Below are 27,985 nucleotides of genomic sequence, written 5' to 3' on the forward strand. Positions count from 1 at the left end.
CATCCACCACTACTATAGATGGCCTACAATAGAGCTTTAGTAACCAAGGGATACCGGAGATGGTGGTGAGCAACAATGCGACCTGTTTCGTGAGTACAGAAACACAAGAATTCTTCAGAAACAACAGTATTGTGCATGTGACATCTGCTCCACATCATCCATCTTCAAATGGACTGGCGGAACAGGCAGTACAGACATTCAAAGAAATGATGACGAAAAGTGCAGAAGGGAGCATAGCAGCAAAGTTGTCACGTGTTCTGTGTAGCTACAGAATAACACCTCAATCCACAACAGAACTTTCTCCTGCTGAGATGTTATTAGGTATATCTACACTCCACATTGTACCTAGTCTATCCAGACCTGAAAAGGAAAGTTGTCCCCAAACAAAACAGAGAGAAAGAGAACAATGACAAACGCACCAAGGGCCGGAGTTTTGGAGACACGGACCCTGTCCTGACCAGAAATTTCAGTCATGGGCAAAAATGGATTCCTGGATTCATAGACTCAGTGACTGGTCCTGTCTCCTACAAAGTCATGTTGGGAGATGATAAAATGGTTCGTAGACATGTTGATCGGATTCTTGTCAGACGAGAAGGAACAACCATTTAGTTACCAGTTGTGATGACAGGCTGTTCTCTAGCTATCCAAGTGCTTCTGTGGTGCAGCTTCTGCAGACTGAGACTGTAACAGAGGAAACAGTTCACCAAGAGTAGAATCCAATTTCATACGCAGAGCCCGGCTCAGAAAGAGTTGGTGGCTTTTCAACCATTGAGAATGAACACTACCCCAAGTGTTCGTCGATCCCAGAGGCATGCAAAGCTTCCAAGCCGCTTCAAATTTGATCTCCGAACAAGAAAAAAAAAAGAACGGTGATATAAATTGTTTTTAAAAGACAACTGAAAGACTCACAGTAAAAGACTCAAGTGTTAAATACTCAGTTTCCCATGCATTTGAAAATCGAATTATTGTGAACATGTGAAATGTGGTATAAACGTCATTACACATACACAACACCTGGTGGTGTAGCACTTGGGTATCTATTGGGGTCTTTGTTAGAGTGTTGGAATGCACAGCTGACACACAGAGTGTAGCTGCGACTGCCTGCCTGTAACACCATGCTCTGGGTTAGTAATATATATATATGTATATATATTTTTTTTCTCACTTTTATTTAACTAGGCAAGTCAGTTAAAAACTCATTCTTATTTACAATGATGATCTACCCCAGACAACATTGGGCACTGCCCTATGGGACTCCCAATCATAGCTGGATGTGATTCAGCCTGGATTTGAACCAGGGACTGTAGTGTCACCTCTTGCACTGAGATGCAGTGCCTTAGACCACTGAGCCAAGTAATACATTTTCTGCAAACCTAATCCCTCACTCCTTCCAAGGTATAAAGAGTTCCATGGGTTATTACAATCGATAATTTGATATAATTTTGATATCATTATATTTTCTCCTAACCTACATTATTATGTAAAAAAAGCATACATGACTCTTCCTGCATGTACAAAACCCTGTCACAGACGTTCTCATACGCTCTCAACTTAAATGGGGCATCAACAGTAGGGCAACAAAAATACTGCACGCTCCCACTTTCGTTTAGCGCGCATGCGCGTCATTGAATACGCCCCTCAGCTAATTTGATTGGCTTGCGACCATATTTACCGTGGCGGTCAGGTGCTTCATCGTTCCCTCCTGTCATGTGACTAAAACTTATCCAACTCATACTTCCGGTTCTGGATGGATGAGGGAAAAAAAGTTGCATGTTCATGATAAAGTTTTGTATCGCTTCCCCTTCTAATTAGCATCATAAAACTGTCAACGACTGCAATTTTGTTTTACGATAGTTTAGCTTTCCACAATAAACATTTCTGTACACTTGCAAAACGTCAAATGTTGAGTATGTCGACGAACAATTTGTCGTACAGCGACCAAGGAGGAACTGGTTCAGCGGTGGAGGTTGGGCAGGAGACTACCCCGACCACCTCCAACGCTGGGGCTGGATTTGGCCTGTTCAGCGTCGACTTTAAAAAGTAAGCCAGTTAGCTAGAAAGCATTTTAGTAACTTGCTTGTGTGTAAGCTGTGTTTGCAATTTAATTAGCTAGCTAACATGGCTGGTGGTGGTAGCTAGCTAGATATACAGCTGTCAACCCAGTTGCATCTTTACCTAGTCTAGCTGGCAATATATTTTATGGTAGCTTCAGGCTTGAAAACGCTTTTGTTGATAGCCAGCACTTATCAAAGATGCAGTTTGCGTGGAAGACATGTTGACATAAACAAAAAAAAGATCACAAATAAGCACCCTTTTTTATACTAGCACACATTTTACGTTACACACCATCACGTCGTTTTATGTTATAGAGCTGTACTGCGTCAGATTATTCTAAATGAATAGCTACATCAAAATAATGCTTGCTGTGCTCTATGCACATAGGCTACCCTCAGTTGTAGAAAAAATACCACATCTTCTTCCCCTCTCACTGTCATAAACTAAAGTGACTACTATACATTCCCAACACTTGTAAATGTTTGTAAACTACCCATTCAGACCCTTTACATTTGAAAAAGAGAGATGAAATGGAACTGACAAAGTGTACAAGGTGGTCCTCCGCTGTCAGCGTCAAGTGATGATACCACTAGAGGGCAGTCCATCATCAGTTTGGCCATCCTGTTGTCATGTGGCTTTACTGTAAATCAGGGCCTGTATTCACGTAGGATCTCAGGGAAGGTGTGCTGAATTAGGATCCGTTTTGTATAGCCTAATCTTATTCATTATGATCTTGAATATGAGCCCAATAGTTTAGTTACTCAGTTGTATGATTTGAGAGGGATAACTGTGTTTCCCAAACCATGAGCTGGGTGTTGGGATCAGTTATTATTTTACTATCAGTAGGCTAATCTTTCCCCAGCTGGCTAAAGACAAGGCTATTTTGTCTCGTAAAGTCTCACAGTCAGCCCATTATATACATTTCTTTCAACCTGAGTATCTTTGAAGCTTTGAATTAGCCACTTAGTTTGTCTGTATTTCTCTACAATTGGGCCTATTTCCCATGTAGACTAATCATTCTAGCAGTTTTAAGAGGTACCAGTATAAAGGTTTCATTAAATGTTTGCGCTGTGCAAATGCCATCATAGAATGGAATGTCTCTACTTCTATCTGTTCTCCAGTGTTACATCTAGCCTATTGTTGCTCTGTTTAGCAGCGGACAGTAGAACAGCTTCAACTATCTCAATTTCCATCAAGCAGTGACTTGTCAGCCTAATGTTTAATGTGGTGTGGCCCTCAGTGAATTCTTGAATTCCTCTCACATGACAGTTGGCCTGTTTGGTGGTTCAGGGCCAGTAGGCCAGGTCTGGTAATGGAGACTAGATTACCCTTGGTTGGGCTGCAGGGCTTGGGGGGGAAATGCCTGGATGTGAATGATTCCACTCTCTCTCTACAAACTATGACACATGATACCTAGGCTTTACTCTGAGATCTAGTAGGGAGTCTGTCCTAAAGGATTATCAGTATCACATAAGCTAGTAACCTAACCTTGGCTAATGTCAGGCATCCATACATTATCTCACTCTTTCACAGGCATTAGTCTAATTCCCTTGACATTATATTGTTCAAATGAAGAGGGTTTTTTCCGGAACTTCCCAAACTCAAGTCAGTGACCGATAGCATTGGTGTATTAAACCAACTCACTAGCCCCACACCTCTTGTATATCTGTATTGATTGAATGGGTGTTAGTATAGGGTAGTTGAAGGTTTTATCCCATTTAATACTTTTAGACCTACTGGAAGATGGATTTCTGAGAATGTTGCTCTGTAGTTCTCTATTTTGCAATGATTGTACCATAACCATAACACTAGATGGCAGACTTGAATGGTAAAGCAGTGAATCACTGATAGTTTTTATGGCTTTTTTTAACTTGCCTTTGTTATGCATTTATTGGCAGTAAACTGAATCCTGTCTTGCACCTTTTTGCTCATAAAGATATTAATAGATGGCTTTTGTTTGAGTCGGCTTTCTCCAATGAAATAAAATTAGTCCGTTTGCGGTTTTATATAATGTTTGTCGTGTGACACAGTCAGGGGCAAAGCCACATTCCTGTGGATTATCCTTATTAGCCTGGGCTCTTGTTACCTCACGGTCTACTCTGCTTCTCTGCTTGCTGGCCCTGACTGCATCACAGCACAGCAACATGTGACTGACTGGCTGGTTGTCCTCAAGTGATCAGCTGCATCCTAAAATGCCATATTATTTTATTGTGGTTCAGTCTCCCATGATGTTATAGGGATTTTATGAGGACCTGGTTTATGTCAATGGGGCGGGCATTTCCCTTTTAACTTCTTTGGGGTAGGGGGCAGTATTTTCACGTCCGGATGAAAAGCGTGCCCAGAGTAAACTGCCTGCTACTCAGGCCCAGATCCTAGGATATGCATATTATTAGTAGATTTGGATAGAAAACAATCTGAAGTTTCTAAAACTGTTTGAATGATGTCTGTGAGTATAACAGAACTCATATGGCAGGCAAAAACCTGAGAGAAAATCCAACCAGGAAGTGGGAAACCTGAGGTTTGTAGGTTTTCAACTCTTTGCTTATCCAAGATACAGTGGAAATGGGGTCATGTTGCACTTCCTAAGGCTTCCACTAGATGTCAACAGTCTTTAGAACCTTGTTTGATGCTTCTACTGTGAAGTGGGGGCGAGAGGAGATTGAGTAAGTTCTCTCCCAGAGTACCACGAGCTGACCATGCGCGTTCATGTGAGAGTTAGCTGCGATCCATCGCATTTCTGAATACAAAGGAATTCTCCGGTTGGAACATTATTGAAGATTTATGTTAAAAACATCCTAAAGATTGACTCTATACATCGTTTGACATGTTTCTACGGACTGTAACGGAACTTTTTGGACTTTTCGTCCGTACTCTCTTTGGGTTGATTTGTCGTCTGAGCGCCGTACTCAGATTATTGCATGGTTTGCTTTTTCCGTAAAGTTTTTTTGAAATCTGACACAGCGGTTGCATTAAGGAGAAGTGGATCTAAAATTCCATGTATAACACTTGTATTTTCATCAACATTTATGATGACTATTTCTGTAAATTGATGTGGCTCTCTGCAAAATCACCGGATGTTTTGGAACTACTGAACGTAAGGTGCCAATGTAAACTCAGATTTTTGGATATAAATATGATCTTTACCGAACAAAACATACATGTATTGTGTAACATGAAGTCCTATGAGTGTCATCTGATGAAGATCATCAAAGGTTAGTGATTCATTTTATCTATATTTCTGCTTTTTGTGACTCCTCTCTTTGGCTGGAAAAATGGCTGTGTTTTTCTGTGAATAGGCACTCATCTAACATAATTGTTTGGTTTGCTTTCGTCGTAAAGCCTATTTGAAATCGGACACTGTGGCTGGATTTACAACAAGTGTTTCTTTAAAATGGTGTAAAATACATGTATGTTTGAGGAATTTTAATAATGGGATTTCTGTTCTGAATTTGGCGCCCTGCAGTTTCACTGGCTGTTGACGAGGTGAGACGCTACCGTCCCACATACCCTAGAGAGGTTAAAGGACCTCTGTGCACCATTTTTTTTTTTACTAAGGCATATGTGCATTTTTCAACAACTTCCCATCCTAGAAATTAGGAATAAGCAAAGGCTTTAATTTCTGGTCAAACAGATGGAAAAGGGGTTTTAGAAATATTCAAGAAAAAGTCTTAAAGGGTATTAGAAATACATTGAAACACAAATACCCCTGCCAACTAATATCAACACTTATATTTCGTTTTGGATAAATGATTTGCCTTCTTGAAGTTTAAGAAACATTGCCTTGTGCCTTGTAATTCCTTACCAAAAACCCACATCTTTAAGATATTTAAACATTTCTAATGAAAGTTCACAGAAGTAACAAGTAAAGGTAGACTACTGTACCAAATTAGTTAGTGTTTTTACTGATATCAAGCTTGTTTATGAATTATTAAGTAATTAAAACTCGTAATTCTATTACCAAATCGCTAATCATAGTAGTCACAAACCACAGTTGGGTCACCTGCTACTGTCCTCCTTTCCACTGGCATACTGTTATGTTTTCCTTCTGTCATCTGGTGGTCAAAGCAAGACGGATAACAGTCTCCCTCTCGCTCTCTTCCGCGCTGTCTCCTCCCTTTCTTCAGTTGATGTCACATCTACTGGCTCTTACTGACACATACCATGACACCTATCAAATCAAACTTTATTTGCCATATGTGCCGAATACAAGTGTAGACTTTACCGTGAAATGCTTACTTACAAGCCGTTAACCAACAGTGCAGTTCAAGAAGAAGAACATATTTACCAAGTAGGCTAAAATAAAAAGTAATAATAAGAATAACAATAACAATAACGATGCTATATACAGGGGGCACCGGTATCGAGTCAGTGTGCGGGGGTACAGGCTAGTTGAGGTAACCTGTACATGTAGGTGGGGTCCATGTGACTATGCATAGGTAACAAACGAACAGCGAGAAGCAGCAGTGTACAAGAGGTGGGGGGGGGGTCAATGTAAATTGTCCAGTGGTGATTTTTATGAATTGTTCAGCAGTCTAATGGCTTGGGGGTAGAAGTTGTTGAGAAGCCTTTTTGTCCAAGACTTGGTGCTCCGGTAGCGCTTGCTATGCGGTAGCAGAGAAAACAGTCTATAACTTGGGTGACTAGAGTCTGACAATTTTATGGGCTTTCCTCTGACACCGCCAATTATATAGGTCCTGGATGGCAGGAAGCTTGGCCCCAGTGAAGTACTGGGCCGTTCGCACTACCTTCTGTAGCACCTTACGGACAGATGCCAAGCAGTTGCCATACCAGGCGGTGATGCAACCGGTCAGGATGCTCTCAATGGTGCAGCTGTAGAAACTTTTGAGGATCTGGGGACCCATGCCAAATCTTTTCAGTCTCCTGAGGGGGTAAAGGTGTTGTCGTGCCCTCTTCACAACTGTCTTGGTATGTTTGGACCATGATAGTTCGTTGGTGATGTGGACACCAAGGAACTTGAAACTCTCGACCCGCTCCACTACAGCCCCGTCGATGTTAATGGGGGCCTGTTCATCCCGCCTTTTCCTGTAGTCCACGATAAGCTCCTTTGTCTTGCTCACATTGAGGGTGACCAACCCTCTTTGCATTTACTATAGCAAGCACTCTCACCCACTGAGCAACGGACGTCCATGGACATTGAAAAAGTCAACCAATCATAGACGTCTATGTTTCACAAGTTTGGACAGCACAGTAGAGTACTGTACAGAAAAGTAGAGTACAGTAGAGCACAGAGAACTTTCATGTACCTTAATAGAAAACTTGTATGCCATCTGTAAATAAGAATAAAATGGTTAAATTACAAGCCTAGTTGGTTTAGCCACAGAAAAAGGCAGCAACCTTCCCGCTAGCCGTAATTGGCTGAGATAATGAGTGGGCTGGACTTGCCGAGAGATGAGTTTTGGATTGTGTCTGCCATATAGCATGCCTCTATTTGAGCTGTTCTGTTTGTCTAGGTAATCCTGTCTAACACTGCTTTAAAAACAAAAAAATTGTATCGTGTAGTAAAACTGCATAAGTGTTGCTCTCCACTTTCTGGACGACAGATTTTTGAAATCAGTGGAATTTGAGTATGATAGCTAAGGAGAAAACGCCTGTCTCTGGATTACATCTTCAAACTAAGGGCAACCATGGCATCCGACAGGAGACGCGTCCATCCATGATGTATGCAGCTAGCTAGCTACATTTTCAGATATTACACATTGGCTATCCACTCCAATTTCAGACCATGGGTAAGGTAGTCTAGCTAGCTACATTTTCAGATATTACACATTTCTAATTTTGACAAATTATTTTCATTTAAAGTGTACGTGTATGATCATATTATTCGTATCTGAGCCATTCGCTTGGCTAGTTATAGCCTTAATGTTAGCTAGCTAACATTGAACCTGGTTGGTTAGCTACCTGCATATTCATGCAGGGTAGTAACGTCATGTGTTGGGATTATGGTTCATTGTTTAGCTAGCTAGCTAACAGAAGACTCCACTTTGCAAATAACCATTTCGGGTGCGTTTGTAAATTCGGGCTGGCCATCTACACCGATTTCAGAGCACTCTCACCTGAGTGTGCCAGAGCGCAGAATAACTGATGAATTTACGAACGCTCAACACCCGTTGAATATGGCTGGTGTCAGTAAACGTCGGGAACAGTTTGCAGCACAGTTAGACACCAACGCTCTGGATAACATGAAAACAGCCTAACCAGCTCTGCTTGGGCGAGTAAAATGGGGTGTTCTCTCATTTGTCTGGAAGTAGCTAGCCAATGTTAGCCAGTTAACTTGGGTGCTTGACTGCCGTTGTGGGGTCAGTCCGTTCGGATCAACCCTACTCATCGGCCAGAGCGTCCAGTGTGCACTCTGAATGCTCCGAATTTATGAACGGACAATCTGACAGCACAGTTGCAATCACCAACGCTCTGGATAACATAGCATGCTAACCAGCTCTGCTTGGGCGGGAAATGTTCAGTGAGCTGTTCTCATATTTGTGTCTGGAAGTAGCTAGAAAGTTAGCTTGGGTGCTTGACTGCTGCTGTTAGTACAGAACGCTTGGATCAACCCTTAAAGAGATGGGAGGTGCTACAGTTTAAGAGGGTGCGAACAATGCTGAATGGGTGTAGACAAAGAAGGGCTCTCCAGTAGTAGTATCAAAAAATTAAAAGGCCATCTTCTCAAAAGTGAGTTTACAAGTTTATCAACTTTCAAAGCAGAATTACTTTCCCATTGTTCCTCAACTGTAGTGTATGATATACCATTTTGTAGCTCTGAGTCTCTACTTTCATCCAATGTAAAAAGAAAAAAGAAGGAAAAAAAGACACCATTTCAAATTTTCTACCGAAGACTGATTTGAGTCGGTCGGTCACATTTGACTGTTTTTGGATTTTTTGTTAATTTACTGTTCATTTTTTATAGTTAGTTGGCAGCAAAATTGAACAAAATTTGCATCCCTAATTTCTACCTTTGTATACCTATTCAGAATACATCACCATGAAGACAATGATATTCATATCCATAATTATGCATTTCTGTATAGTACAGAACAGGGACCCATGATGTAATTCCGTTACAGTAATTCCGTTACCAAATGTAAATCCACTTCCCCTGCTGTAATTCCATATTCAAAATACATTTGTTCAAATATATAGCTGACACCCCATTCTTTCTGCAGACATCTTTGAATCATAATTCAAAGCAGATATTTGAGTTTTTTTGGTCACATAAAAAAGTGAGGTAGATTTGACTAATTCTGTTACTAAACTTTGCATTTGCACAGTTCTTCCAGTAAATGTATTTTTGTGAAATGTTCTATGTAAATTGTTCAAAATAGTCCTTGTCCATGGAGTTTGTTAAACTTTGAAATCAATGGCAGACAATAGTAGCCTATGTAACGGCAGCTAATAAACCAGCTGATTGGAGCAGTTTACAGCGCCTTATCCTGCTGGTCGCCTTTATCTAGCCCAGCCCTGGCATCTGTTCCCTGGGAGGGCACAAGGCAGGCGTGGGTGTAAAGTGGTGTATTGTGCTCTGGACAGAGGTGGTGAAAGCTTCTGTGTGTTTACCCTGAGGCTGATAAGGCCCTCCCGTTTCCCCTAGAGGGAAGTGGCCACAGTCACAGGCAGAGACACAGAGAACTAAACTACCACCCTACAAGCACCGACTCTGGCAGACAGAACCAACTGAGCTACCACCCTACAGCTACACACGGACAGAGAACTAATGTACGTCCAGAGAAGAGGAGGAGAAGCGGACGAAGTAGCCGTTGACTGGTGGGCTAAGGATCTCAGACAGGGAACTTCATCCCTTCTCCAGATTGGATTTAAAACTGTGAAGACTGAGTCATACTAGTAGTCTGCAAAGAGGGCAACTTCAACTTGCAACTCCCTCTATCGACATCGAGCTAAGGAGATGGTTCTCAATAGTTTAGTAGCCTGATGTGGGAGAGCTAGAGAGAGAGCTGGGGAGAGAGAGAGCTGGGGCTAGGGAGAGCTGGGGACAGGGAGAGCTGGGGAGAGAGAGGCAGCTGGGGAGAGAGCTGGAGAGAGAGAGAGAGAGCTGGGGGAGAGAGAGAGCTAGGGAGAGAGAGAGAGCTGGGGGGGGAGAGAGAGAGCTGGAGGTGGAGAGAAAGCTAGAGTGAGAGAGAGCTGAGGAGAGATCTAGGGAGAGAGAGAGAAAGCTGGGGGGGAGAGAGAGAAAGCAGGAGAGCGAGATGACAGGCAGGAAATGCCTGGAGTCACAGGACTGAAATAAAGCAGAAGAGAGTATAACTGGATGACCAGGGGGAGCTGTCTATGCCAGGGAGAGGGCCAGAGGTTTAGCCAGCTGCAAGGGCATCCTGTGTCTCCCCTTACCTACTGACAGAAGTGGAGAAAGAAGAGTGAGGAAGACGGACAGAGAGACGAGAGGAGAGCAACAGACAGGCCTGTAGAAGCTGTAGCAGTATGAATGGTCACCGGGGTTTCTCTGTGCTGCGTTCTGAGGCAGCAGGAGCTGTGAGGACAGCTCTGGTGTCTGCTGAGAACCTCCAGCTCACCTTAAAGACTGAACTCAGCCAGGAGGAGCAGCACCTCACACCCCACACACACACCAATGGAGGCCCCGATGAGACACACACCAAAGGGTACTGTACAGAAGTGTGAGTCTTGGCACTTGCTTGTGATGTGTGTCTTCAAGTTTACCAAATAGCTTAGCGTTTCCTGATCTCTAGCTGATTAGTGTTAGTTGATTGTGACATTATTGTGAGTCACTCACGACCTGACATTGCTTTCTCTGCGCCTGGTAACAACACCCAATATGGTTAAGTTGTGTTTTGTGGTTTTCGTTCTCTCTACCCATCCCCCTCTCTCCCTCATGTTGTTGAATTTGATTTATTTGATTTATTAGGATCCACATTAGCCGACGCCATTGGCGACATCTAGTCTTACTAGGGACTAAAAAGACATTACAGACAAAATACTTTACAATTTACGTACATATAAAAACATGAACAGTTACACATGTCAGTACATACACACAACAAGTAAGTCACATGGGGAGGGACGTTGTGCCGTGAGGTGTTGCTTTATTCGGTTTTTTTAAACCAGGTTTGCTGTTCACTTGCGCAATATAAGATGGGAGTTCCATGCAATCATGGCTCTTTATAATACTGTATGTTTCCTTGAATTTGTTCTGGAACTGGGGACTGTGAAAAGACCCCTGGTGACATGTCTGTTGGGGTAAGTGTGTGTCTAAGTTGACTATGCAAACACAATTTCCAAGTCAAACTCTCTGTGCACCACAGTTTTCCATTCTTTAGTTAATGAAATTCATTAATCAATTCCTGGCTACATCAGTGAGAGTTGTCTGGTGTACAAGCGCATTCTGCTATGCAAATAAGCAGTGTGATAATATTAAATAGCGTATTGTACATTTTCTAATCTCTTTCTCCCCCTCCAGGAATGATGACCTTAAAGAGATGCTTGAGAGCAACAAGGAGTCGCTTAAACTGGAGGCCATGAAGAGGGTTGTTGGGGTGAGTAGTAGAACCTATACACACATTCCAAGCCTGATAAGTGCACATCAGCTAAGTGCACTGCAAACTCAGTTCAAGTGTACTTCAGTTTTATAGTCTCAATTCATTTACTGAATTTAAAAAAAAAAATCCTCCTTTGAAAAAGTATAAATAGATGCAGTACATTGCTGTAGTATGATATGTACAATGCAATAGTAAATTGAATACTGTGGTGAAACATGTAAGTGATTTTCTGTCTACAGCTGATCGCAAAGGGGAAGAATGCCTCTGAGCTGTTCCCAGCAGTGGTGAAGAACGTGGCTAGTAAGAATATAGAGGTAGGGCATCATCCACACACACATACACTGAGCATCCATTCTATTTGCACAACATGGTTGAAAACATTTAGAAGGCTCTATCTAAAAGAACATGGAGGACATCTCCCCACTGCAAGTATGAGACCACAGAACCACTGCCCGGCCAGATGAGTTCCCCACTCCTGGTAATATTGATCAGGAGAATAAACATGCAGTAGGAAAGGGTGTGTGTGTGACAGGGCAGCCAATGGTAGGGAACTGGAGCAGGTTGGTGGGGGTAATTGGCAGAGGAGAGCCCATGGTCACGTCCTCTCTCCCCCCTCACACACACCAGCTGCTAGGGTAGTGCTAGATCCCTCTATGGGCCTCTCTGCATCTCTCTGTCTGTCTTCACCTCTCTTTCCACCCTCTCTCTCACCCCCTTGCTTGTTCTCTCCTCCACAGGCCTGTGTAGTGCTGTGTGTTATTGATTGTCTCTAATCAGAAAGCAGCACAGGACACAGAGTATTGAAGGAATAATGTGATTTAATATCAGGATGCTTTGTTTTCTTCAACTAGTTCTAGGAACAACACCCTGATACTAGACATCCTGGAGGTGTGTGTATGAGTGGGAAAATGAGGGTAGTATGGAGGAGGGGGGGGGGGGGGGGGGGGCTAGACTATATGATGACTGATCTAATAATGGATATTCAATCACTAGCTTATTTGATTAGTATTCCTAGTTTTGAACATCTATTTTCTGTGATGTCGATATGATGTGATTCCCTTAAAACAGGGCCAAATGGGTTATGTCCCCTCTTAGTCATTAATGCTGTTAATTCACCCACTAATTACTGCAATGATTGAGAACTGTTTCACCACAGCTGAACCTCCCCGTACACACACCGAATAATACTGGTGAATCATAAAAGGGCCAACCTTTAACCCCCAGTCGGACACTGTACAAATATTAGCTCAGTCTCCTACGTGTGAAGTGAGAGAGGAGGAGGAGAGGGGGAGGGAAGGAAGGAAGGAAGTGAGGGAGGAGGAGAGGGGGAGGGAAGGAAGTGAGGGAGGAGGAGAGAGGGGGAGTGAAGGAAGTGAGGGAGGAGGAAGGGAGGAAGCGATAACGCTACTGAAACTTTCTGAATTCAAACAAAAAATAGTTTTGCTCATTCTCTGCTCTCCCTGAAACAACATGGATCTAGACTGTTATAATATCAAACAGGAACACTTTCAACCTCCGCTTTCCCCCTTTAAAACAACTAAACCAAGACGTACATCTGACGTCTAGCCAAAGCACTGTTCTCTCCACTGTCAAAGAATAGTGTTACCTACATATTCTGTAATGTGGACGGTCTGTGCTCAACCCGAAAGCTAATGAATGAATGGATTTAGGATTTGTCTAAAAATAAGGGTGTATTAATGACTAATTCAAAGTATGTGTGTTTTCCAGCTGAAGAAGTTGGTGTATGTGTACCTGGTGAGGTATGCAGAGGAGCAGCAGGACCTGGCTCTACTGTCCATCAGCACCTTTCAGAAAGCCCTCAAGGTAATGTGTGTGTGTGTGCGCGCAGCAGGATTTGATGCTGAGGGTTCTACCGTTTAAATTTCCACGCACTTGTACTCTTAGACGAAGGTGTCATGTTTGGTGTGTGTATGCATGTGTTTTAAAGGTGTGTGTGTGTGTGTGTGTTGTGGAGAAGTATTGAGCCGTTAAAGAGTCTGTCTGTCTCTATGTGAGGTCACAGGCCAACAATGGGGTTTTTAGAGGCTACCCCATCATCATCATACACCAGAGCTGGAAAACTACTTTCAACCCCTGCTAGCTCCATACCATGCTTCACTTCCTACCTGTGTGGGTGGGTGTGATGTCGTTTTAGTGTAGTGCTGTATCATGTCTTCAGTATCTCACACCACATGATTTCTGTCTCCATTCCTTTCTTTCTATTTTACTTTCCTCTGTCTCAAAGTGTAGATAATACTAATACTGGCTATCTCTACCTCTGCCAGGACCCTAACCAGCTGATCAGAGCCAGTGCTCTCAGGGTTCTGTCCAGTATCAGAGTCCCCATCATCGTTCCCATCATGATGCTGGCCATCAAGGAGGCCGCCTCCGACATGTCCCCTTACGTCAGGAAAACATCCGCCCACGCCATCCAGAAACTCTACAGGTGGGGTGTGGATGGGTGTGTTTGTGCACGTGTGAGTGTGAGTGTTTTTCTGTGTGTGTGTTTGGACCTTGGAGTTGTATCAAAGCTTTCCTCCTCCTCCTCAGCCTGGACCAGGATCAGAAGGAACTCCTGATCGAAGTCATTGAGAAACTGCTGAAGGACAAAAGCACAGTGAGTAGAACCAGTTTACAGTACCAGATCATATATAATTATCCACAGGAGACCGCTTACAAGACCTCAGTAGACAACATGCTCTCCATACAGTGTTAATTTTGTCAACAATAGCTATGATGTAAAATACTGTCAACAATATATTTTTCTTGGCTAAAACTATGACGATAGTTTAGATACGTTTTCTCTGTGCTCCTGTCCAGGGCGAACAATTTACTGTTAATACTTGACCAACACTCTCTACCGTGTTAATTTTGTAACATTTAATTAGGAATCAAATCCAATTCACTAATTAGCCTATTTTTTTCTGACATTTTTGGCCTTTTCATCGTAAAATGTCGAAACAACAACGGCCACGAGTCACATCGCGCTCTAGCAACTCCTGTGGCGGGCCAGGCGCATGCACGCTGACACGGTCGCCAAGTGTACAGGGTTTCCTGTGATGCATTGCTGCGGCTGGCTTCTGGGTTAAGCAGGCATTGTGTCAAGAAGCAGTGCGGCTTGGCTGGGTCGTTTTTCGGTGGACGTGTGGCTCTCGACCTTCGCCTCTCCCGAGTCCGTACGGGAGTTGCAGCGATGGGACAAGACTGTAACTACCAATTGGATTCCATGAGATTGGGGAGCAAAAAAAAAAATATATATATTTTTGTAAATAAACGTGCCTCCACCCTGCTGCCAAAAAATTACAATTATTCTTCCAGTAACTTAATGTTATGAACAATGATGGTATGTATAGGGTGACATGTTCTCACAAGAACAATATAGTTTGAATAGTATTTTATTTGCTGTTCTGATTATTGTCTTATTTCACTGTAGAGCCTCTAGCCCTGCTCAATATGCCTTAGCCAACCCTTTAGTTCCATCTCCCAAACATGCAGTGACATCAGCTGGTATAAATGTTTCTAGAGACAATATCTCTCTCATCATCACACAATGCCTAGGTTTACCTCCAATGTATTCACATCCTACCATACCTTTGTCTGTACATTATGCCTTGAATATATTCTATCGCACCCAGAAACCTGCTCCTTTTACTCTCTGTTCCGAACATACTAGACGACCAGTTCTTATAGCCTTTAGCCGTACCCTTATCCTACTCCTCCTCTGTTCCTCTGGTGATGTAGAGGTTAATCCAGGCCCTGCAGTGCCTAGCTCCACTCCTATTCCTCAGGTGCTCTCATTTGTTGACTTCTGTAACCGTAAAAGATTTGGTTTCATGCATGTTAACATTAGAAGCCTTCTCTCTAAGTTTGTTTTATTCACTGCTTTAGCACACTCTGCCAACCTGGATGTCCTAGCCGTGTCTGAATCCTGGCTTAGGAAGACCACCAAAAACCCTGAAATTTCATCCCTAACTATAACATTTTCCGAAAAGATAGAACTGCCAAAGGGGGCGGAGTTAGCCTGCAGAGTTCTGTCTTACTATCCAGGTCTGTACCCAAACAATTCGAGCTTCTTCTTTTAAAAATCCACCTTTCCAGAAACAAGTTTCTCACCGTTGCCGCTTGCTATAGACCACACTCTGCCCCCAGCTGTGCCCTGGACACCATATGTGAATTGATTGCCCCCCCCATCTACCTTCAGAGCTCGTGCTGCTAGGTGACCTAAACTAGGACATGCTTAACACCCCGGCCATCCTACAATCCAAGCTTGATGCCCTCAATCTCACACAAATTATCAATGAACCTACCAGGTACAACCCCAAATCCGTAAACACGGGCACCTTCATAGATATCATCCTAACCAACTTGCTCTCCAAATACACCTATGCTGATTTCAACCAAGATCTTAGCGATCACTGCCTCTTTGCCTGCATCCGCAATGGGTCTGCGGTCAAACGACCACCCCTCATCACTGTCAAACGCTCCCTAAAACACTTCAACGAGCAGGCCTTTCTTATCAACCTGGCCCAGGTAGCCTGGAAGGATATTGACCTCATCCCGTCAGTAGAGGATGCCTGGTTATTCTTTAAAAGTGCCTTCATCACCATCTTAAATAAGCATGCCACATTAGAAAAATTTAGAACCAGGAACATATATAACCCATGGTTCACTCCAGACCTGTCTGTCCTTGACCAGCACAAAAACATCCTGTGGCGTACTGCATTAGCATCGAATAGCCCCCATGATATGCACATTTTCAGGGAAGTTAGGAACCAATATACACAGGCAGTTAGGAAAGCTAAGGCTAGCTTTTTCAAACAGAAATTTGCGTCCTGTAGCACAAACTCAAAATAGTTCTGGGACACTGTAAAGTCCATGGAGAATAAGAGCACCTCCTCCCAGCTGCCTACTGCACTGAGGCTAGGAAACATTGTCACCACTGATAAATCCACTATAATTGAGAATTTCAATAAGCATTTTTCTATGGCTTTCCACCTGGCTACCCCTACCCCGGTCAACTGCCCTGCACCCCCCACAGCAACTCGCCCAAGCATCCCCCATTTCTCTTTCACCCAAATCCGGATAGCTGATATTCTGAAAGAGCTGCAAAATCTGGACCCCGACAAATCAGCCGGGCTAGACAATCTGGACCCTCTCTTCCTAAAATGATCTGCCAAAATTGTTGCAACCCCTATTACTAGCCTGTTCAACCTCTTTCGTATCATCTGAGATTCCCAAAGATTGGAAAGCTGCCGCGATCATCACCCTCTTCAAAGGGGGAGACACTCTAAACCCAAACTGCTACAGACCTATATCTATCCTACCCTGCCTTTCTAAGGTCTTCGAAAGCCAAGTTAACAAACAGATTACCAACCATTTCGAATCCCACTGTACCTTCACCGCTATGCAATCTGGTTTCAGAGCTGGTCATGGGTGCACCTCAGCCACGCTCAAGGTCCTAAACGATATCATAACCGCCATCGATAAGAGACATTACTGTGCAGCCGTATTCATCAACCTGGCCAAGGCTCTCGACTCTGTCAATCACCACATTCTTATCGGCAGACTCAACAGCCTTGGTTTCTCAAATGACTGCCTCGCCTGGTTCAGCAACTACTTCTCAGATAGAGTTCAGTGTGTCAAATCGGAGGGCCTGTTGTCTGGACCTCTGGCAGTCTCTATGGGATTGCCACAGGGTTCAATTCTCGGGCCGACCCTCTTCTCTGTATACATCAATGATGTCGCTCTCGCTGCTGGTAATTCTCTGATCCACCTATACGCAGACGACACTATTCTGTATACTTCTGGCCCTTCTTTGGACACTGTGTTAACTAAGCTCCAGACGAGCTTCAATGCCATACAACTCTCCTTCCGTTGCCTCCAACTGCTCTTAAATGCAAGTACACTGCTCAAAAAAATAAAGGGAACACTTAAACAACACAATGTAACTCCAAGTCAATCACACTTCTGTGAAATCAAACTGTCCACTTAGGAAGCAACACTGATTGACAATAAATTTCACATGCTGTTGTGCAAATGGAATAGACAAAAGGTGGAAATTATAGGCAATTAGCAAGACACCCCCAATAAAGGAATGGTTCTGCAGGTACAGAGATGAGATCCTCAGACCCCTTGTGAAACCATATGCCGACACATGCACATTTGTGGCCTGCTGGAGGTCATTTTGCAGGGCTCTGGTAGTGCTCCTCCTTGCACAAAGGCGGAGGTAGCGGTCCTGATGCTGGGTTGTTGCCCTCCTACGGCCTCCTCCACGTCTCCTGATGTACTGGCCTGTCTCCTGGTAGCGCCTCCATGCTCTGGACACTACGCTGACAGACACAGCAAACCTTTTTGCCACAGCTCGCATTGATGTGCCATCCTGGATGAACTGCACTACCTGAACCACTTGTGTGGGTTGTAGACTCCGTCTCATGCTACCACTAGAGTGAAAGCACCGCCAGCATTCAAAAGTGACCAAAACATCAGCCAGGAAGCATAGGAACTGAGAAGCGGTCTGTGGTCACCACCTGCAGAACCATTCCTTTATTGGGGGTGTCTTGCTAATTGCCTATAATTTCCACCTTTTGTCTATTCCATTTGCACAACAGCATGTGAAATTTATTGTCAATCAGTGTTGCTTCCTAAGTGGACAGTTTGATTTCACAGAAGTGTGATTGACTTGGAGTTACATTGTGTTGTTTAAGTGTTCCCTTTATTTTTTTGAGCAGTGTATAACTAAATGCATGCTCTTCAACCGATCGCTGCCCGCACGCCCAGCATCACTACTCTGGACGGTTCTGACTTATGTGGACAAGTACAAATACCTAGGTGTCTGGCTAGACTGTAAACTCTCCTTCCAGACTCACATTAAGCATCTCCAATCCAAAATGAAATCTAGAATCGGCTTCCTATTTCGCAAAACAAAGCATCCTTCACTCATGCTGCCAAATATACCCTTGTAAAACTGACCATTCTACCGATCCTCGACTTCGGCGATGTCATCTACAAAATAGCCTTCAACAAATTGGATGCAGTCTATCACAGTGCCATCCATTTTGTCACCAAAGCCCCATATACTACCCACCACTGCGACATGTACGCTCTCGTTGGCTGGCCCTCGCTTCATACTCGTCGCCAAACCCACTGGCTCCAGGTCATCTACAAGTCTTTGCTAGGTAAAGCCCCGCCTTATCTCAGCTCACTGGTCACCATAGCAGCACCCACCTGTAGCATGCGCTCCAGCAGGTATATCTCACTGGTCACCCCCAAAGCCAATTCTTCCTTTGGCTGCCTTTCCTTGAAGTTCTCTGCTGCCAATGACTGGAACGAACTGCAAAAATCACTGAAGCTGGAGACTCATATCTCCCTCACTAGCTTTAAGCTCCAGCTGTCAGAGCAGCTCACAGATCACTACACCTGTACATAGCCCATCTTCAAATAGCCCATCCAACTACCTCATCCCCATACTGTATTTATTTATTTATCTTGCTCCTTTGCACCCCAGTATCTCTACTTGCACATTCGTCTTCTGCACATCTATCACTCCAGTGTTTTATTGGTATATTGTAATTTCTGCGCCAACATGGCCTATTTATTGCCTTACCTCCCTTACATTTGTTTTTACAGTACATGGCACAATTAGCTTTTACCAACTAGCTGTGGCTAGACAGCCTCTATGCTAGATGGGGTGGTGGTAATTAGGCTAGTCGCTACCTAGGGCTTGCCGCTGAGCTGTCTCTTTCCATGCCTCAATAGGATACCCTACTGACATACTGTGAGCATGTTTAATACCTACAATTTCATACTCCCAAAGGACCACGTGTATTATTTTTTACTATTTGACTAGTTGGTCCGCTTTGTTGCTTAGTGGCTGCTGGCACGGGACTGCCGGTTGTACAGATGGTAATTAATACCTCAGGATGGGGGGCGGACAGACATATACCTCTTTTTTTGTATAATATATATTCTTTCTTATCCTTCAAATATGCATATTGCATAAGATACATTAGAGAACTGAGGTGGTTCCTTCCAGAATCCCCTTCCCTATGTGTAAACTTGATTATGTTGGCCCTGGATAGAGCTCTACTGAGGTTCAGTTTAACATGGTAGTATTGCTCTAGCCTAGGAGAGGTAGATGCAGCCTTCAAACAGGGGGAAGGCCAGCAGAGGGGTCCAAGGTTTTCTTCTGTGTATTTTGTTGTTTTTAGCAGTTTATTTTCTTTATATTTTATTGTTCTGACCTTTCAGCACACTGTCCATGTGAGTATACGAACATTCATTTCTAATTACTATGACTATGCCTAATTCACATACTCTAGGCTCCACTTGCTTTATCACCTGGAACTTAAAAGGAATTAGCCATGTGGTCAAGCATAGCCGAGTGTATGCTCATCTTAAGTCTTTAAGTCCGGACATTGTTTTTCTCCAAGAGACCAATCTCCAGTCTAACAACCATGATAAACTAAAGAGAGGATGGGTCGACCAAATATTTCACTCCAACTTTATTGCTAAGGCCAGAGGTTTAGCCATCCTTATCAGAAAAGGCACCCCGTTTGTCTCCTCGAAAGTAATTTTCAGATCATAATATATTATAGTGATGGGGAAATAGTTTAGGACACAGGCTGTTCTGGCTAACCCCTAATTGGTATGACGCTCAATTTTTCTCAGACCTCATTGCAACACTTCCCGACCTTAATGCTCATCATTTGATACTGGGTGGAGATTTCAATTCTGTATTACATCCAATTTTAGACAGATCCAGACGGAAGCCCAACAATGTAATTTCAAAATCAGGTGCAGTATTCAATTCCTTTCTATAATCCTTTAATTTGTCTGTTCCATGGAGGAGGAGCTGTTAAACAGTACTTCTTTTTTTTTCTCCAGTCCACCACTCATACTCTAGGATGTACTTTTTCCTGCTGGACAATATAATTCTTCCTTTTGTAGCTAATAACCCATATCACAGTATCGTTATCTCAGACCATAGCCCTGTCTAGCTAGATATCCGCTTTCCGCACAGCACTGTGTCACAACGGCGTGCCAACTTGACCCACTACTACTATCCTGTAGTGTCTTTAAAAAATGCATATCAACTCACATTGATGTCTTTTTTCAGATCAACTGCACCCCTGACGTGTCTCACTCTACTGTGTGGGAGTTGTTAAAAGCATATCTAAGGGGACAAATTATTTCATACACAGTGTATGACAATAAACAGCGCACTAAACGCTTATCGGAGCTATCTCAACTCATTCTAGGTGTGGACAAGGACAACAGATATGCCTCTTCTCCGACTCCTGAACTCTACAGAGGGAGACTGCTACACCAATCAGAATTTGACAATCTTTCCAATAAACAAACGGAGCAGCTTCTGTTTAAGTCGAGGCAGACATTTTGTGAACAAGGCAACTGGCAAGTTATTTCACCAGCTTCAACAATCCGCTGCTAGCAGCACCATACCTGAAATCTGTGTTGCAGCTGATTTATATTCTACCAATCCCAAAGAAATCAACAATCAATTTAAGCAATTCTACTTTGCTCTTTACTCATCAGAGGCTCTTCCTGACGCATCTCGTATGCAGGCATTTCTATACAATCTGGACATACCCTGTCTCAATTCAGATAGAACAAACAAACATGGATGCCTCAATAAGTGATGATGAAGCTACTCTGGCAATCCAGTCCATGCAGAGCGGTAAAGCTCCTGGGCCTGAGGGCTTCCCTATTGAAATGTATAAAGCATTCTCCTCTATACTATCCCCTATCCTCAGCTCAATGTACAATGAAATCCTTTCTAGTCAGAAGCTGCCCCAGACACTTACCAAAGCGACTATTTCAGTTTTGCTTAAAAAGGACAAGAATCCCCTAGACTGTGGCTCATACTGCCCTATAAGCCTTTTGTGCTGTGATTATAACAATCTCACTAAGGTCTTCTCGCGCTGTTTAGAGACATTGTTGCCTAATATAATTAACTCTGACCAAACCGGATTTATCTCAGGAAGGCAATCTTTCTATAATATGCGCCGGCTATTTAATGTTCTTTATTCTGCCCACTCAACTCTACAGCCAGAGGTTGTCATCTCTCTTGATGCTGAGGCTTTAGACCTGGTTGAGTGGGAATATCTATTTACAGTACTGGAGAGTTTTGGGTTTGGCCGGTCATTCCTTTCCTGGATTAAGATTTTGTACTCGTCCCCAATGACTACTGTTCGCACCAACAGTGTTACTTCCAGCTACTTCCCTCTCCACAGGGGGGCTAGGCAGGGTTGCTGTTTATCCCCTTTCCTATTTGATAAGGCTATTCAGCATCTCCTTCAGGGGTCAGTAATGGCATTGCAAGAATAGTCTTAACGGCTTTGCTGCACAATTTCTTAACACAAGTTATATTCAGCATTATTGTAAAAAAATATATATATAACTAAGCCATAAATCAACCATTTAAATATTGTACCTCCCATAACACCAGATATTTACTGAACCCATCCAAACTGAATCCAATCACCACTGAGCTTTTTCAGATGTTCCACCACAATAGTGAAGTTACCCTCACCCTGGGGTATGAATGTACAGTAATGGTCACCTATCATTTGGCACACTCTTAAGCGAACATTCTGTCCCCGTATGTACTTAGCCTCCGGCTACAAATACATGTTGCACAATGAATCATTCTATCTAATTCATAAAACGTTAGTCACTACTGCTAGTCCACTTACATAGTTAAACATACTAAAGTCAATTGTACTGTATCATCCAGAAAGCCATATGTTTCTTTATTAGAATTCTGATAACATGGTAAAATAAAACCACTACTATCAATGTTATTCAACCCAAATTTAGTTCTCCACGTTGAGTCGATCACTTAAATTCAAGACCCATAACTTCTTATGGCTGGGGGCAGTATTGAGTAGCTTGGATGAATAAGGTGCCCAAAGTAAACTGCCTGCTACTCAGGTCCAGTTGCTAATATATGCATATTATTAGTAGATTTGGATAGAAAACACTCTGAAGTTTCTAAAACTGTTTGAATGATGTCTGTGAGTATAACAGAACTCATATGGCAGGCAAAAACCTTAGAAAGAATCCAACCAGGAAGTGGGAAATCTGAGGTTTGTAGTTTTTCAACTCATCGCCTATCGAATATACAGTGGGATATTGGTCATATTGCACTTCCTAAGGCTTCCACTAGATGTCAACAGTCTTTAGAACCTTGTTTGATGCTTCTACTGTGAAGGAGGGGGGAATGAGGGCTCTTTCAGGGGTCTGGCAGAGTGCCATGAGCTGACCACGCGCGTTCACGTGAGAGTTAGACCTGCGTTCCATCGCATTTCTACAGACAAAGGAATTCCCCAGGTTGGAACATTATTGAAGATTTATGTTAAAAACATCCTAAAGATTGATTCTATACTTCGTTTGACATGTTTCTACGAACTGTAATATGACTTTTCATCTGAACTTTCGCATGGATTTGCTCGCGCGTCGTGAGTTTGGATTGTGTACTGAACGTGCTAACAAAAAGGAGGTATTTGGACATAAATGATGGACTTTATGGAACAAATCAAACATTTATTGTGGAACTGGGATTCCTGGGAGTGCATTCTGATGAAGATCATCAAAGGTAAGTGAATATTTATAATACTATTTCTGACTCCACAACATGGCGGATATCTTTATGGCTTGTTTGGGCTCTGAGCGCTGTACTCAGATTATAGCATGGTGTGCTTTTTCCGTAAAGTTGTTTTGAAATCTGACACAGCGGTTGCATTAAGGAGAGGTTTATCTAAAGTTGCATGTATAATACTTGTATCTTTTATCAATGTTTGAGTATTTCTGTAAATTGATGTGGCTCTGCAAAATCACGGGATGTTTTGGAGGCAAAACATATAGCGGCAATGTAAACTGAGATTTTTTTTATATAAATATGAACTTTATCGAACAAAACATACATGTATTGTGTAACATGAAGTCCTAGAAGTGTCATCCGATGAAGAAGGTTAGTGATTAATTTTATCTCTATTTCTGCTTTTTGTGGCTCCTCTCTTTGGCTGGAAAAATGGCTGTGTTTTTCTGTGAATAGGTGCTGACCTAACATAATGATATGTTGTGCTTTCGTCGTAAAGCCTTTTTGAAATCGGACACTGTGGTGGGATTAACAACAAGTTTATCTTTAAAATGGTGTAAAATACTTGTATGTTTGAGGAATTTTAATTATGAGATTTCTGTTTTGAATTTGGCGCCCTGAACTTTCACTTTCACAGCCATAAGAAGTTAACTTAGCACACACCAATACAGTTAGAACATACATTTTCAAACGGGACCATATACAGTTGAAGTCGGAAGTTTACATACACTTAGGTTAGAGTCATTAAAACTTGTTTTTCAACCACTCCAATTAATGGGATCCGTGCTTCACGGTTGGGATGGTGTTCTTCGGGTTGCAAGCATCCCCCTTTTTCCTCCAAACATAACGATGGTCATTATGGCAAAACAGTTCTATTTTTGTTTCGTCAGACCAGAGGACATTTCTCCAAAACGTACAATCTTTCTCCCCGTGTGCAGTTGCAAACCGTAGTCTGTCTTTTTTATGGCGGTTTTGGAGCAGTGGCACCTTCCTTGCTGAGCGGCCTTTCATCAGGTTATGTCGATATAGAACTTGTTTTACTGTGGATATAGATACTTTTGTACCGGTTTCCTCCAGCATCTTCACAAGGCCCTTTGCTGCTGTTCTGGGATTGATTTTCACTTTTCGCACCAAAGTACGTTCATCTCTAGGAGACAGAAGGCGTCTCCTTCCTGAGCGGTATGATGGCTGTTTGGTCCCATGGTGTTTATACTTGCATACTATTGTTTGTACAGATGAACGTGGCACCTTCAGGTGTTTGGAAATTGCTCCCAAGGGTGAACCAGACTTGTAGAGGTATCCAATTATTTTTCTGAGGTCTTGGCTGATTTCTTTTGTTTTTCCCATGATGTCAAGCAAAGAGGCACTGAGTTTGAAGGTAGGCCTTGAAATACATCCACAGGTACACCTCCAATTGACTCAAATTATGTCAATTAGCCTATCAGAAGCTTCTAAAGCCATGACATAATTTTCTGGAATTTTCCAAGCTGTTTAAAGGCACAGTCAACTTAGTGTATGTAAACTTCTGACCCACTGGAATTGTGATACAGCGAATTATAAGTGAAATAATCTGTCTGTAAACAATTGTTGGAAAAATGACTTGTGTCATGCACAAAGTAGATGTCCTATCCGACTTGCCAAAACTATAGTTTGTTAACAAGAAATGTGTGGAGTGGTTGAAAAACAAGTTTTAATGACTCCAACGTAAGTGTATGTAAACTTCCGACTTCAACTGCACTTCATACTGTATACTATTAGTTAATTTTAGTATATTGTAACCTTTATGTTGAGCTTTGCATGTTTACCAGAAGTTGATGCTGTAGCTATGCAGCCTCTTGCTAGCTCGTTAGCATAACAAATAATAGTTAGACATTTTACTACTTTGTGTGTTTTGGAAATTCGGACTGTTTAGAGCACACACTGCCCGCTCTGACCAATGAGCAGTGTTGATCCAAGCTCTCTGACCTCAAAGGCTGTCAATCACCCAAGATAACTGGCTAAAGTTGGCTAGCTTGCTTGCTACTTCCAGACACAAATAAGAGAACACATCCTCACTTTGACCATTTACTCACCCTAGCAGAGCTGGTTAGGCTTTTGTCATGTTATCCAAAGCGTTGGTGACTAACTGTGCTGCTGGCAACAATTTAATTACATTCTTTCCCTGATGTTTACTGACACCGGCCATATTCAACCGGTGTTGACCATTCATCAGTTATTCTGCGCTCTGGTACGTTCAGAAAAGAGTGTTCTGACATCCGAACAAATAGCCAGAGGGAATTTACAAAGCACCATATCTAATAATGTCCATTGAGAACGCACAACAACTATACCCTTTAGCTAAGATGAGAATGATGTGAATAATCAAGTCAATAAACGTTGGGTAGTTGGATAGCATATAGTTAATATACTAGCAAGTTCGATGCAATGATATGTTCATAAGGACAGCGTAACCAACAAATTTGTCAGCCAACATAATGTATAACGCAACTTGATTTGAAAAGTCATTACTTTATAATATTGCTCAACATTTTCTTAACATTTGTCATAATTAGTTAAAGCAATGAATTTGTATTTATGTCAAATAAGCATACTACATACTCAATTTACTTCACAAATAGAGCGGTTATGCTCTAGTACAAATATTACTACTGTTGGTTCTAGCGATTTTTCTCCTCTGCCGATAGAACGGTGACATCAAAACGCTGATGTATTGAGCCTTAGACTTTCATTTCATGTCATTGTGCCAACTCACAATAGCATCTGAATTCTTTATTATATTGGAGTTTTCCGTCAGCAGGGAAATGCTGCCCAATTTTATCCGTAATTTAGATTTCTTCTCCCCATATTCTAGCCAAATTGGTAGAATGCTCTTGCTCTTCTTTTAGTACCTCTATGGCTTTGCTATAGTTTTCCTCTTCCTGACCGTGGCCAGAGTGTTTTAGATTTACTCACTCACTGCTCTAATATATGCCAATTTAACAATTTTCTAAGGTAGTGATACCCACTTCTCTGGAGAGTAGTTATGGTATATTTGCCTTTTAATTGGTAACGGTTTTGATACCTTGTATTAGAACCAATACTGGAACGTCTGCCAATTTACTACTGGAGAATGTGTTCCTTTATTCGATCCCACAGTGCAGCCAGTCGGGCTGATAGGGTCCATCGTCCGTCCATAATATAAATCTCTCGTCAATACACACAGTCAGGAAACCAAAACAAACAAACAGTATTTGGTTAGGAACGTCTTCCTTTCTTATAATTTGAAAATAGTAATTTCTCCTCCATCAAAATATTTTTTTACTCTGTCATTTTAAATGTTGTACCCACATGGTAGTTCCTCCTATGCACATTTCCGTATAGGGTTTAAATGTATAGCTGGTTTCCCTATCATAATCAACTGTTTTACCAGTACACTGATTCATTTTATTTTAAAGTGTTTATATATTTTTTTTTTCCCCTGTCATTTTTCTTTACATTTTTTTTATTTATTTTTAGCAGGAATATGTTTTCTATCTCAGGATTGTGCCCTGGAATCACATAACTCGTAACTGTGTCATATCATCCCATGACTGCTTTTCTGCTTCAACAGAGAAACACAACCCCTGTCTCTAACCAGGATACTTCTGCTTCAACAAAAAAATCCCAATCGGAGATTTCCCCTGCTCCTACAGGGTCACCCTGCTTAAACAGGATGTTTGCCCTAGAATTACTTCTAGGACTTTCCCTATTCAGAAATAACTCTGCTACAACTAGGGGTGTCTTTTCTACAACAAAGACATAATGTGCACAACCTGTTCTTAGAACAGGATTTTCGATGTTTAAAAGAAAATCAGTCTCACTCTGAATTTCTTATCTGTCCGGAATGACGTATCCACTCACTGACACTCCTGACAGGTCCGAGGTGGGTCCCCCTCTGCTCCGTTTTAGGAGTCTGAGTGTGTGGTACACTGAGTCACGTCTAACGAAGCCCCTGCGCGCAGTTTAACCTCGGTCTCCTGGGAGCAAGCGGCAAGCGAAGTTAGCATCCCACCGCTGTCACCAATTTGTCGTGGAATATCTAATCAAAGGGAAGAGAGACTGTAGATTCTTTCAAACAACACTTTATCATAAGATTAGCAAAAAATTGTGAATCAAGGTAGAGCATCAGGTGCATAGTTGAAAGCTCAACTAACAGTGCTGGTTGAATGCTTTTATTGAGAAAATACATACAACCCCTTTCTGTATACGTGGCAGTCAGCAGATAGTGTGTAAAAGGTCATTCGTTGTCTGTGTAAATTTAAGATAGCACAAGGTTGATAGCCCGAGGGCTCAACCGTCTATTCACAACAAGAAACACGATATTGTACTCCTTTCTCCAAGGTTCCATACATGTGACTTTCTGTAGATGGTAAACCCACGGGATTTCACATGCTGCAGTTGCACCCAAATGTATCTTAGCTGTAAGCCCAGTCTTATGACTAAGTCACACCAAGACAAGTTTGTATCAGGTTAGAAAAACACTAGCATATAACAAGAGACTATTCTTTAAGCAGTAAAACACGGGATAGCATGACTAATTATGTAATTTTCCACGACACTCCATTAATCAGTTAGCAGAAGGAATTGGGTATGCCGATTTCCCATTTAAGGTGGAGCTTCAGCTCTTTACTAATTTGGGGATAAAGGTCACAGACTCATTCAAGTCTCTGTTTAAACAACTTCAAAACACTCCTGGAGCGCATTAAGCAGGATTTCATAATGTGGTCGTCTCTTCCCATTTCATTAGCAGGTCACATTCATTCTGTTAAGATGA

At 42.3% G+C, this 27,985-nt stretch overlaps 1 protein-coding gene across 2 annotated transcripts in view; it reads left to right on the forward strand.

Annotated features, from left to right (window-relative positions):
* Positions 1–1,737: 1,737 nt before the first annotated feature.
* Positions 1,738–27,985, forward strand: part of ap3b1a (adaptor related protein complex 3 subunit beta 1a) — a 78,267-nt gene continuing 52,019 nt past the window's right edge. The window contains exons 1-6 of one of the 2 annotated variants that reach the window (XM_038971351.1): positions 1,738–2,040; positions 11,498–11,573; positions 11,816–11,890; positions 13,305–13,400; positions 13,862–14,022; positions 14,127–14,193. In XM_038971351.1, the coding sequence (XP_038827279.1) occupies positions 1,901–2,040; positions 11,498–11,573; positions 11,816–11,890; positions 13,305–13,400; positions 13,862–14,022; positions 14,127–14,193 (615 nt within the window). In that variant the 5' untranslated portion in view covers positions 1,738–1,900. Of the gene's footprint in view, positions 2,041–10,216; positions 10,683–11,497; positions 11,574–11,815; positions 11,891–13,304; positions 13,401–13,861; positions 14,023–14,126; positions 14,194–27,985 lie in introns of those variants that run through there. The other variant, XM_038971350.1, reaches the window with a different exon arrangement.

The sequence above is a fragment of the Salvelinus namaycush genome, chromosome 31, assembly GCF_016432855.1.
Source record: "Salvelinus namaycush isolate Seneca chromosome 31, SaNama_1.0, whole genome shotgun sequence".
Lineage (NCBI taxonomy): Eukaryota > Metazoa > Chordata > Actinopteri > Salmoniformes > Salmonidae > Salvelinus > Salvelinus namaycush.